We start from the raw sequence: 14,119 nt of genomic DNA on the forward strand, positions 1-14,119 counted from the left end.
CACTCCAGCACCCCAGTTCAGACATGGCCATATGCAAATCATGAAGACGGATGTAATGCCAGAAACCGGTCCTAGGAAGCTTGTTTCTGGTCCAGGGAAGGCATGGCTTGGCAATTCGGGCTGGACTGTTCCTATGAGGCACAGGGTCAGACTAAAGAACGGTGATGGATTAAACCCAGATCTGTTGACTGGGTGTGAGTGTTTGATTGGTTCGGATGCTCCATCCATCACCACCCCCTTTTGTACTGATTTCTAGTAAGTGGGCAAGACTGAGAGTAACAAACATTTGCAATAGGGTGAAAGTCTCCAAAATACTTCAGTTGCCCTCATAAGATTCTCAGAATGTACCTTTACAAAGCCTATATGCACCTGTTTGAGCATGGTGTGGCATTTCACACCCAGTAGTTATCATATTGTGTACTACATAGGCCAGAATGTTGTACAGCACCACAGTGAGTGACTTCTCATTCCTCTTTCTGTATCCCATATCTTGTATGTCCTAAGTGGACTCTTATCTGAGATGTTATCAAGAGATTGCCATATGATTATATGGGGTCTCGGAAATAGGCAGCAAAACCATGTAGATTCATGTTAACCCTTTCCATGCTCATGACGAGCTGAGCTCGTCATGAGCCACGGCGCTACGGTGCTCATGACGAGCTCAGCTCGTCATGAGCCGTGGAACGCTTGCATCCGGGGATAATTCCCCTGCTGTGCTGAGCGTTCCACGGGAACGGGTGTGGCCGTGACGAGCTGAGCTCGTCATGAGCACAGGAGCGCCGTGCCTCATGACGAGCTGAGCTCATCATGAGCATGTGAGCGCGGTGCGCGCCCCCCTCCCCCCCAGCACAGCGGGAAAATAACCCCGCAGGGAAGGGGTTAAATATTCCAGTCACCAGGGCTTTCTCTATGATTTTAAGCACTGGGGGGCATATTTACAAACCCCTTTGCGCCACTGTAGCATCACTGATTCTCCAGTGGGGCAAACCAATCATATTCATGAGGCCATGCAAAGCCACATTGCGTGGCTTTGAACGGCCTCTTAGATAAGGAGTAAGGTAAGGCAGCGAAATTTGCTGTGTTGCCTTACTGGTCACAAGGGAAGGGTTCCATAGGTGTTGCAGTGGGGGTTTCCATGCAACACTCATGGATGTTGATGCATTCCCAGATTTACAAGTCATTCCCAGATTTACAAGGACTTGTAAACCTGGGAATGCATCAAAATTGTACGCCTCCCGAGGTGAGGCATAACAAGAAGAAATATCTTTATTTCTCCTCTTTATTTTCTCTTTCAATGTGTGCTGCATTCTGCAGCACACATAGAAAGAGGGAAACGCCTTAATGCATTGTTTCTGTGCAGGAGAAAAAAATCAAGGAAAATTTATTTTTCTGAAGAAAATGGTCTGTAAAATATGCATATTTTAAATATATATAAAAATAAGCAAATTTTTTTACATATCATAAATATTTGTAAATGTTTTCGTAAACGTTTGTGCTATGCTAAATAAATCATTGTTTGAACGAATTGCGGAATAGCCGCCGCAGCGTTAAGAGGGAGGCAGGGCCGCGCGGCGGTCCCGTGCTCGTGACGGAACCGCTCCATCACGGCCCGCGGGTGAGCTGTGCTTGTGACGGAACGGTTCAATCATGGCCCGCCCGCTCTTCAGAACGTCAGCGCAGGCGCGGAATTCGCGCCGCGCGGCGAGCAGGCCGTGACGGAACCGTTCCGTCACCAGCACAGCCCACCCGAGGCTCGTGACGGAACGGTTCCGTCACAAGCATGGGAGGGGTTAAAGGTCCATTGTCCACGCTCCTTATATCAATGTTTAACCAAAAAAGAGGACACTGTTCCTATCGCAGGGTGCAAACAGTCACTGTGACTGCTTACACCCTGCGATAAGATGTGGATAGTACAGGTATTACGGCATCCAACCACTCAGATGTATGTACCTGCATTACTCTGTAAATGAACTTAGAATGCAGACTAAGAAAACTAGTTAAGGCCCGATTCTGATGCGTTTAGAAGGCTTTCTGACCGAATGGGTTTGGGAATGGTTTCCAACCGAATCGGATCGGGAGAGTCCAACCGATCAAGTACAATGCATCCGTATGCTTCCAGATACGATTTGGTTGGACTTCCATTGACTTCAATTGGAGCTTATGTTCCTAACTGCATCGCAATCGGACCCTAGGTGGGAATGCTTTCCGAACCGCATCGTAATCGGGCCCTCGGTTGAAAAGACACGTTCCTGATCCGATTTAGACAGAGCAAATGCCATTAGGAGGCCTTCCTAACTGCATCAGAATCAAGTCCTTTGGGCCCGATTCCGATGCGGTTAGGAAAGCATTCCCACCTATGGCCCGATTACGATGGGGCTAGGAAGGCCTCCTAATGGCATTTGCTCTTTCCAAATTGAATCGGGAACATGTCTTACTAACCTAGAGCCACATTACGATGCGGTTAGGAACCATAGGCTCACATTGAAGTCAATGGAAGTCCAACCAAATCATATCTGGAAGCATTGTTGCATCATACTCAGTCGGTCGGACTCTCCCGATCCGAGTTAGTCAGAAACCATTTACAAACCGATTTGATTGGGAAGATTTCCTAACTGCATCAGAATCAGGCCCTTAGTGTCAGCATTCTAAGCATTCTTATTTGCTGAGCCAATTCCAGCTGATTCAAATTAGACTTCTATCTGTCTTTGTTCTCGACAATATCACCCGAGTCTCCTCATGTAATTCAGCTACATTCTAGGTTGTTGGGCATTCAAAATGTTTGTATCTATCTGTTACAAATAGTAAACACCAAAGAGCAGATTCGTTATCATGCAGCAGTGATCTAATCCTTGTCACATCTTTTTTCATTAGGCCTTGGTCACCATGACACCGGACCAACGACAGGATGTGGTCAGAGTATCACAACAAGCGTCATCAGAGAGTGAAGAAAAAGTCAAGCCATATACACTGGAGGAGTATTCTTATGACTATTTCAGGTAAAAAACATAAAGGCAATAGCTTACTTAGTAGAATTTGAAAATATGATGTCATATTGCACTGCAAATTCATTGGTAGAAGAGCAGGTGGAAGGGGGTTTAAATGATGACAGTTTGCTGCATGATGTCGGGTGCCTGAAACATGGAGGGACTCTTAAACAACATTTTGATTTTACATTCGATTAATTTAGTTTTCAGCTACAGTTTCTTTTTTATTGTAAATAAATATAAGTATATGCTTCCTAATTTTGGTGAAAGTTGGATGTTGTGAATGAGAAAGAAAACGCAGAAACATAGGGATTTTTTTTATTGATGTGTTGTAAGAGAGTATTCACCAAATAGAAGCAGATGCCACAAACGCTGACCTCACTGTTTTTCCACCATATTTAAATGTGGTGGAATTGCTGCTTTTCTAATGGTAGAGACTCAGGTGGCTCCACCGTTGGACATACCTTTGTGGTGATCCAACCACTACTGCCAAACAGCTGGATGTCTGCCCTATTGAAAAATGGTCTTCTGACACTTTGTTTTTCTTTCCCGGGCTGCAACACATGACATGGGAGTCTAGGTAGGAAAACACAGGTAATGTCCCCCTATAGTAAACACCTGGCACACGAGGAGCATTGTTCCTGCGGTTTTTCAGGAAAAAATTCCATTTAGTGGCTTGTGTTAGAAAAACCAAAACAAAAAACTGTCAATGATCATTTTCACCAAGACTGCTCCTGCTGTTTTACAAAAAAAGAGAATAAAGACAAATAAAAACATCCACCCGTATTGCATGGGTCTCTAAAAGTATTCTACCAGAATATTGAATTTGGTCTGCTATTATTTTAGACTAAACTATTGACACAATTGCTGTTATTAACTCTACTTACATGCACCTTGAGGAAATATATATATTCAACCTACATAGATGTGGTCATAAGAGTAGTAAACTTATGTAAATATATATACCTACATGAAATTATGTACTCAGTATTCTGACATGCTACTACCCTTAATATGGCAGAAGTATTGCCTTACCCATCTCAGGGACTTAATGGGCCTCCTGTCTCTAAATGACTTGGACATCTGCTAAACTGGACTGAAGGGAGCTGGAATTGTAGAGGGCTATTAGCTCTGGTCTGGTTTTAATATCAACCTTGCTGATGATATGAACATTAATTTTGAAAGGTTCATCAAGGACGTTTTTCTTAACAATGGTGTGTTAAATGGTCCCACAGTACCTTTCCCATAGGTTTATATTCACTTATTTTTGGATGTTCATGTTGGTATGAACACGTCCCAGAGGGCATGGGAACACAATTTTGATTTGTCGTTTTGAGAGGCCGCCATTTACACAGAAGGGCAGGGGATTACACTGTCAGGAATACAGCTGTTTAAGCGCTTACGTAATGTATGAAATAATGACAATAATATTCGAAGCCATGATGGCAAAAATGAAAGTTAAGTCATCATACTCAAATGGTGTTTTTTGGAAAACCATCATTTATGATCAGTAACCAAATTTATTTTTAGTTTCCTTAGAGCAAGTTAACTAGCATCATAGAGCAGTGTTAACACCTTGCCTGCTGCCCCGATTCCCCGATTCCCCCCCGGTGCTGGGCATCCCTTAACTGGGTGTGGTCATGACGGAACCATTCTGTCATCAGCACAGCTCAACCGTGACTGATGATGGAATGGTTCCGTCACCAGCATCGAAGGGGTTAGAGATAATTGAGGCACCTGGGATGATCCAGGTATTTCTATAGACATGTCTTTCCAAGGTATGCTTAAATTGGTAGAGAGTGACAATGAGTTTCAAAACTCTTGCAAAAGATTGTGCACTAGTTAATCTCATGTTGAAGCATTGCATTTGGAAGATATGGTTTACTTAACTTCTAAGTGTGTCTGAACCACTGGAGATGGTCAGTTTTGTGATAATTATGTTGGGCTGCATAGGTGTAGTCTAGGGAATTGTTGGTAAAGAAGGCTTGTTGGCATCTCGCCTCAACTGGTCGCTATTTTAGCAAGAGCAAGAAAGTCATACCATGATCTCTTTTATGAATAGTACAGACTAAAGAGGGTGTAGCATGAAGGGCAGCTTTCAGAGGTACCAGCATTTTTAATGAAATCAGTTTGAATCAAATTACTATAATGTGAACAGAAGAGGACAAGTGAGTGCAGTGCTAATTTTAGCTCCCTCTGGTTAATATAAAATCTAAGAATTTGGCTTATTCAACGATCAAGGGCTGGAATTCAGCTTGCTCGATCTCATTTATCGATTTTTGACCAAGTTGGACATTTGGATTAGGAGGAATATAGTTTCACTTGTGTAATTTCCATTCTCCAATAGCTAATGGAGCACTGAACAACAAACCTACAATACAAACAGTCACAGAAAAAGCAGTCATTAACAATAGAGCTCATCCAATATTAAGACAGAAATTGTTGGAACAAAAAAGTCTTTCAATTGCTTTTCAAAAGTGGAAGTGAGTGGTGATACTATACACATATGTAAGGATCGGTTGCTTACTTTTTACTGCAAAATGTAACATATCAGTGTAACATTCAATCGATAAATGAATTCTTTAAAAAAAAGAACAGGAAGTGAGCTAGTGAGTCTGAGTTCTGCTGGAAGAAAGTTCTATTACATGGGGTCAGCAACAGAGGAAGCCTTAATGAAGGTGCATGCCTTCTTGGCTAAAGGGATGATGCAAAGACGGGCAATGAATGTCCTGTGAGTGTTGCAAAGAACCTCAGATACTTGCGATATGGAGGCAAGATAAGAGATTGTTGTGGAACATAGTCAGAATTTAAAATACCCCCACTTTGATGTATACATCTAAAAGCATTGAGCCAGTGAAGCAAGCATGCCTAGCATTGCATAAAAGTTATCCTCAATTACACATCCTTCTATCTTCTATCCAACCATCCTCCTCCTTTTTATCATTCCATTCATCCATCCTTTCACAAATCCATGCATTCACCCTTCAATCAGCCATTGTTACACCCTTGCTGACTTATTTTCAGGGTTCCTTTGTACTACCGTTACCTCCATTTCGTTCTTCTTTTCGCCTAATCTTTACCTTTCCTTCCTTTTACCCTTCCTTATTTTTACCCTTCCTTCCTTTAACACTTCCTTCTGTGAACATTTCCTTTCATCCTTTCACATTTTCCCTCCCTTTCCTTCACCCTTTCTTCACACCTTCCTTTTCTGCTTCTTTCTCTTTGTCATCTAAAGATCTTTCTTTTCCCTCCTCCTTACTATTTTTTCTTACCTTTCTCTCAACAAATGTACCTTTTTTCTCTGTTCCTTTTTACCATCATAATTTCTCTTAATTTGCCCTCTTTGCTGTACTCCTCTCATTTGCAGGTTATTTGCTCACAAACCTAAGCTGTGTCATGGTACTCCCATTACGTATTCCCATGACCTTTTATCTGGACATGTTAACAAAGGAGACATATTAAAAAATGTATTAACATTAAAATAGGACTCATTTTACCAATAGGCCCAGTTACAAACCCCATTTAAGCTGCAAGAGTGTGAGGTTCACTACACCATTGGATGTAAGCCTTGCAAGTAAAGCAAGTCAGCGTAAAATGGATTTGTGCCTCAATGGGCAGCCAGTGCAATGTTCTGACTGCAGGCGTAACATGGTGAGGCTTCCTTATTCCATTACAAGCCCTAGTGACTTAGTACAGTAAAGACCTCAGCAGAAGGAGAGCACATGTAAGAAGTCTCACTACCAGGATGTTTCCAATATCCTTGCATATAGTCCCAACAATTGAACTGCTACCCGAAAAGCTGTTTCAAGAACATATGTTTTTTCTCTGCTTAATAAGCTGAAATAGTGCATTCTGGGGTTTTGGTAATATGCGTCTACATTTAAGTTAGTGTGAAGCAAGAAACTCATGGCAGGAATGACAAGTATACTGATGGTGCTATTTCTAGTAATTCCTGAGAGAGTGAAGATCGAATTCGAAGTTCACACTGACCTGCATAGAGGAGACTCCCTATTGCTGATATTGAATTTCAGATAAGCTTAAGCCATGTAGGCCTCTAGAACCCATAAATATGAAATTAAACTCGCTCAAGGTGCCGTCTATGAGGAAAAATGAAGGCAGCCTCTAACTCACCTAAGGAAATCTATCAGATTGCCAAAACCCTGTCAAAACTGCCCCAGAAGCAGCCTTCCTCTGATAATGCTCTATCCCGGTGTAACAACCTAGCGAAGTTCTTCCTCCAGAAAGTTCAAAATATATACTCCACCTTCACTCCTATCCGGTCCGAATCCACTAATTGTTCAGGACCCGGAACTCAAGTCACATTGAAACTACTCCCCCACCTTGGACCTCGTATCCTTAGAATCCATCATGCACCGGGTAAAGTCTGGCTCCTTCTTAGACCCAGCGCCCCCATGACCAATGACCAATCATATCAAATATCTTACCAACTGTACTCGACCTGATGAACCCCTCCATCTCCACTGGAGTGGTCCCCCGGCATGGAAATGTGCCATGGTAAAGGCCCTCTTAAAAAAGACAAACCTTGATCAGAACAACCTGAGCAACTATCGCCAAATCTCCCTACTTCACTGGCTGAGTAAGATCTTGGAAAAAAACTCAGCACTGGTAGACTTTCTAGAAGCCAACAACCTACTCCATCCTTCACATACTGGTTTCCGTCCCCTACACGGGACCGAAACTGCCCTCCTTGCTGTAACGGAGGAGGCATGGAGGATCTTGGATCAGGGAGCTTCTGCGGCTATCATTCGTCTGGATCTCAGTGTCGCATTCGAAACTGTAAACCACAACACGTTGATCATGAGGCTAAGGGATCTTGGTGTATCAGGCAATGCCATCGCCTGGTAACAATCCTTCCTAGGCGAGCGGACTTCCAGGTCTTCGAAGGTGATGTTGTCTCTCAACGGATGCCCCTCAGCTGTGGTGTGCCTCCAGGTTCCTCCCTGAGCCCCACACTATTCAATATTTATATGAGTCCCTGGCAGAGATTGTCCTTCCATTTGGCATAAAAATCATCACCTATGCCAATGACACTCAGCTTGTGGTGGCATTAAACCACAATAAAAAATCCCAAGCAATCTTGAAAGCTGTTTCGAGGAGGTGGCCAAATGGATGGAACGCTCATGCCTAAAACTCAACGGGGACAAAACCGAGATTATGCTTCTCGGAAACTCCCCCTCTCTCAGCTCGGAGCAACTTTGGCTGAAATGTCTTGGCCCCGCCCCAGTACCCAAAGACCAGATCAAAAGCCTTGGCATATGGCTGAACCGCTCCCTCAGCTTGCATGTGTTTTTAACTACCAGGTGGCAAAACTCTTGGCTGCCTTCTACGGACTGCTGAGGCTGCTACGTAAAATACTCCTCCTTCTCCCATTTCAAGCAAAGAAACATCATGGTACAAGGTCTTATCCTCTCCTGCTAGGATTACAGGAATGCCCTGTTCTAAGGGGGCCTGCAATCCACCATATGCAAGCTTCAAATAATCCAAAACTGTGCAGCCCGCGCGCTCCTCCAGACCCCTTACCGACAGTCCGCAGCCCGGCACTAAGTAGCCTCCACTGGCTACCGGTCAGAGAGAGAATCCAATTCAAAGCCATGTGCATTGCGCACAAGGCTTTTTGGAAGACGGGCTCTTTAATCAGCCAGCCCTTGATATTCCCCTACCAGCCTAACGGGCCCCTCTGCTCAACATCCTCTTACCTGCCCAGAATAAAGAGAGATAGATGCGGTGGACGCTCTTTTTCCTACAACTCCTCCAACCTCTGGTGTGCTCTCCTCCTCTGCATGCGGACGGAGCGTATCCTCCTACCCAACTGCAAACTTTTAAAAACCTTACTTTTTAATAAATACCTCTAACCGCTGATCCCTTTCCTCTGTCTGCGTCTGTCCACAGCGCTGGAATGCCTCAGGGTAGCTATCGCGCTATATAAATGTTTTTTTCATTTCATTTCATGTTTGATGGGCAGTTCTGCAGTTAAATAACATCAGCTTGAGACAGTACATCAAGTTATGAAGCAGCATGAGCAATTTGGCACCTTCTGCAGCAGCAATTCTTTGAATGTCCTCAAAGCTTAGCTGTCTCCATGCTCTAATGTAAACAGAAGCCATATTTATTAGATCTGAGACGTTTAAAGCATTTAATGTGGGGTTTCAGTTCTTCGGAATTAACTTTCTTAAAACTCTTCCCTACAAAGGAGAGACTGGCTACCAGATAAAAGTCGCAAACAAATTAAGTAATCTAAGGAAGGTTTTTTCAAAATTGATGAGATAGTTTGGTGTTTAAACCATCCTATACTTTGCTGTAAAGGTAAATGTATTATCAAGAGGGGCATGGATGTCAAAGAAAAGTTTGTAGAGAAATTTGGCTCAAATTACAACCTTGGCATAAAAAGTGGTTTAACTGACTTAGGTGAGCTAGAAAGCTCAAATATCAAGATTTCAGAGAAATATATTTAAAGTTGGACAGTCTAAGACACCGCCAAAGACACAGACAGTAAGATCTTATATATCATCTTAAACCACCTTAGTCTTGAAATGAAAATGTAATGACATTTTGTGCAGGCCACTCTGAATGATACTGGTAACTGGTAATGCTTTGGTAACTAGGAAATATTTCCCAGGGCGCTCAACAATTTTAGGACTCGGTATAACAACAAATATCCAAATACTCGGTGCTTCAAAGGGAGAAAAGATTGGGTACCACTTCAGCCATATTGCTCTCCTCAAGTTTAATACGCATTAAACGGAAAGTATCACCATGAAATAGCACGCCGCCGAGAACACGGGTTGAGTAGGACGCGTTATTTCAGACAGGTCACGCACTCGTGATTCTATCACAGTACATTACGTGCTTTAACTCCTGCACAGAATATACTCATGTTGACATAGCAATATAGATAACTTTATTTAGAACTATTTCAGGGTGATACTTTTTGTTTGATGCCTACGAAACTTGCGAGGAAAGGTTTTGTAGTGCTTAATACAATACGATTTGGATTTTCTACCTTTTGAATGTTATGGAAAACTATAAGCAAACGTATTTTGGATTTTGACTGCACGACGAAACACGTGTTGGCGTTTTTTCTGGAACTAAGCGCATAAAGATCAACCTTTGTTGAAAGAACAAAACTACCTGGCTGCATTGGGATGTGATATATACAAATACAAACTGAACCTGGTCCTGGATCAAGAGTCTGTTTGATACTACAAAAGATTGAAAGTGTGCTCAGGGGAACTTTGTATTTGTCCACTCTGAATGATGACAGGGTTTAGCAAAGAGATGAATAGTCTGAAATCAGATTGTTGAACAGCTCTGGATAGAGGTAGCCAGATGAGTATAGTAAGAGGATTTAACATCTTTAATAAAGTCCCTGTGTGTTTCTTCTGTTCCTTTAGCCTCATAAAGATGACAGTTTATACCCAAAACCTCCAGGAAGTATCTAAGAGGTTTAGCATAAGTGGTGATAATAGAGATGCCAATTGCGAGCCTTGGGTTAATTTACAAGTTTGGAGAGAGGTTCTTTATTTTATACTCTGTAGACACTAGTTGTAAGACAGGTTTTCAACCATTTCACTGCCACCTCATCACCCCTTTTTCAGAGTGAAAAGGAGGATGTTATTCTCTTCCGTATCAAAGGCTGAGGAAAAATCTAACATGGTTTGTTGTCAATTTTTATTTCATCAAAAATATTCTAGGGATATCAATCACTATTACTGCTGAAGCTTCAGTTCTGTGTACAGAGCAGAAGCATGATTCAAATTCGCCTAAGAAATTGTTGGCTTCCAAACATTCCTTTTGTTGTGACCAACAAAGTTTACTGAGACTTTAGTTACAAATGGACTGAAGGCATTTTTTATTTTTACCAAAAGGAGGAGATGTCCAACTTTTTAGTGAGTTGTGTGCCATATCATTTGCGAGGGATTCGTAAATGTTTTCTAACCGTATTTGAAGCAACATGTAGCAGATTTAAAATGTACCATATCAACTACATAACTTGAGGCATACATTTCTCTTTCCTGAATCTTCAGATTTGTTTTAAATGGGTCCTTAACAGTTTGATTTATTTGAAGATTTCAAAGCACAGGATGATTACCCTTTAGCCATATTTATTGTGTTTTAGAAATATTTAGTAAATTCTTCACATTTCTCTTTCCTGGTTCACGTGAATGCAGGACTACTTTGAAATGTCAAAAAGCTTTCTAAATCTGTACTTTGACTTATTAAGTTGAGTTCTGAAGTAGTGTGCCTTGGCATGTATAGAAAGGTGTTTTATTACAGGGTGCGATTAATTGTTATAACAATTGGAAAATGAAAACATTTCTTGGTTTTGAAGGGGTGCACTAACGTCAACATGACCTAGCCAGCATGTGATTAAAGAGCTAGATCTGCTTAGGAAAGTTACCTTCTCTATAAGATCTAGGGGTTTGGCACAGGTTCCACTAGTATGACCAGGTTTGACCTGGTGTTTGATAATTCTTTCCTACCCTCTGATAGACTAATTGAATGCCCACAGAAGTGAAGCTTGGTGATGGAAAAATGCTATTGGTTGCAGAAGGTCAAGCACAGAATTAAAGGTTGATGCAGCCACTGCATTGTTTTGGTCACAAATCGGTCTGAAAGTCTTTATGCAGATTATTTTGTAGAGGATGCTATATTGTAATTGTGGTTTATTTTTTGTTTTGCATTGTTAAAACACCAGGATAGGGTCACTGCCTTCAGCAGATTTGATCTGCCTTGATGAGGTTAAGAATCATTACCCTTGCTGTTGTAAGTAAAGATTCTGCTGCCCAACAATAAAGTCCATAAGCAAAGTTTCTTAGCACCAATCTGATACTCGTTCTGTTCCTGTTCAGTGTTTGAAATTGCTGAGCTGGTTTGAGAAGCATACAGAAGTTACTCCCAAGCCAGCCGGCAGAGACTCAAGATTTGAGCTGTCAAAAAATGTTCCCTTCCTCAAAACTAGATGAACATAGTGCTTTAGGAGTTGCCAGATTCTGTTTCCTAAGTACTTGTTTTTAACACCCCCCCCCAGCTAACAGACACAACATATAGAATTATCGATGTACCCATCTATAATTCACCATCAGTGAATTAAGGGGATGTTTTTCATGAGGACTTCTGTGTGACATGGCATAGACAGCAAGAGCGAAGATCGAGTTGTCTCTAATGTCACTCAGAACCGTGAGGTGAAAAACATCCCCATAATTCCCCTTTTACCTATCGATACTTTTATGTCATGTATGGCCCCCTAAATCATCCACCCCTGCTTTCAACTGCTACACAGAGGCAGAAGAGTAATGGGGAGCCGTACGTAATGACCAAAATATGAAATAAATACCTCCTACCTGCCATCCTTAACCAACCCCCACTCTTTCCGTGTCTTCCTTCCCCCTTCTGCAGCTGTTATTTCTGCTTTCAGTCAAAGATGCCAAGCAGACTCTGAGAGCCCTTCCAGCCTGGCCTGGAAGGCCTTTATGGTGTAGCAACAATAGGAAACAAGTTTTGTTATTAACTGTTGCTACATCATAGCACTGAGTTACCAGAGTTGGAATCTGGTGTAAAAAATAGAGTCTCTCTATAAGAGCCATACATAACAATGCGTAAACCAAAGCATTAAGCAGACTGAAATATACCAGTCCACCTGGTTAGGAGACAAGTCCATCTGGTCCTGGGGTCTACTCATTACTTATAGTCCTTGTTGCAAGGTGCAAAATTGCCACAAGGCCATTCTTGCTTGGTCCTCCAGTAGCACAAATATTGTAAATTCTGAGCTTCTGATTAGTGTGGACCTACTGCAGCTAGAACACCCAAAAAATAATTCTCACAAGCTGTGATATACCCATTCTGAGGTAGGACGAGGGTAGAAATAACTAATTAAATATGCCTTCAAGTGAAAGGAGGAGATTCGCCCCTTTCATGTCTGTAGACAAGCTGGGGAACTGTAATACTTGCTAATATACTTCTGTGTTATCTCCCCCCCCCCCCCCCCCCCCAAATGAAAACCGATACAATTAGTTAAGCAAACACTACCTAGTGATATAATTGCACTTCCTTTGGATGAAAAGGCCTGGCTGGCTTCAACTTTGATCATGGAATCCCCCTAGCTGCTCAGGTGTAATTGAAGGAGATCAGTAACGTGTGGCTATATTTAATCTGATGTAATCCTGGAAGTTACTTTGCTTTGATTGGACAGAATAACTTGTTTTGCAGTACAAAGCAATAATTCACAACAGCAATTCATAGGCAACAGCCTAGAATATTTATAGGGTGATGGGACTTAAGGACCAGTGAAAATGGGAAACCATTATACAAACTAGAAGTTTATTAACACTTCTAAAGCTAGCATGAGACATGTGGTTTAAAAATGATGGTTATTGAAATGTTTCTACCCACTTTCTCCATTTGAGGGCTGGTTAAATATAGCTTGGGAAATGCAGATGGTAATGACTCTTTTCTCTCTAATGTAGAGACTGAGATCCCAGTGTAAGCTGTAAATTTCCCTTCAAGCGATAAGGACCAAACCATGAATTGTTCTTGGAATAGGTACTAAAAATGATCTGGGCCAAGGTTTGACTGGTTTGCAATTGTTTTGGGACAACTGATCTCAAAATGGAAGATTTGCAACACACAAGTAAACCCACTGGGTAGCAAGTGTAATCACAAGATCTGTTGTACGTTTAGTAATGGCAGCAATGCTACACTAGGTTCTGTGGAGTCACATTAGAGGTCTGATAATGGTCAGAAGCCATCCACAGTCATGAAAAAAGTTGAGATGGAAATAGCAGGATCTGCATATGTTTGTAATAATTATAATTATTACATGTCTTTAACTTTAAAACGTATGTGCTCATGCCAGTGAGCTATCAAACAGACCAGCTGTTTAGTTAAAAATGCCATAGAATTGGAGAGAAGAAACAGTCCTGCTGGGTTCCATTGTGTATTGCAGTTGGATCTAGCATTATACACTACTTCTTCAATCTTTCTAACAAATTGGCATTTAGCAAACTCACATGTGGCCTGTAGTTACAAATGAAGCCTGTTCTCCAAAACACATAATGCATACATAACAAATGGTCGCGCCATCTGCCATAGGAATAGCTTTATGGTATTCTAGAGTG

At 41.8% G+C, this 14,119-nt stretch overlaps 1 protein-coding gene across 1 annotated transcript in view; it reads left to right on the top strand.

Moving 5' to 3' along the window:
• Nucleotides 1-14,119, top strand: part of MYO7A (myosin VIIA) — a 778,803-nt gene that overhangs the window by 659,870 nt on the left and 104,814 nt on the right. The window contains exon 38 of the mRNA XM_086933887.1: nucleotides 2,872-2,996. Within this exon, the coding sequence (XP_086790013.1) occupies nucleotides 2,872-2,996 (125 nt within the window). The remainder of the gene's footprint in view (nucleotides 1-2,871; nucleotides 2,997-14,119) is intronic.

This window comes from Lissotriton vulgaris, chromosome 8 (genome assembly GCF_964263255.1).
Source record: "Lissotriton vulgaris chromosome 8, aLisVul1.2, whole genome shotgun sequence".
NCBI classification, from domain to species: Eukaryota; Metazoa; Chordata; class Amphibia; order Caudata; family Salamandridae; genus Lissotriton; species Lissotriton vulgaris.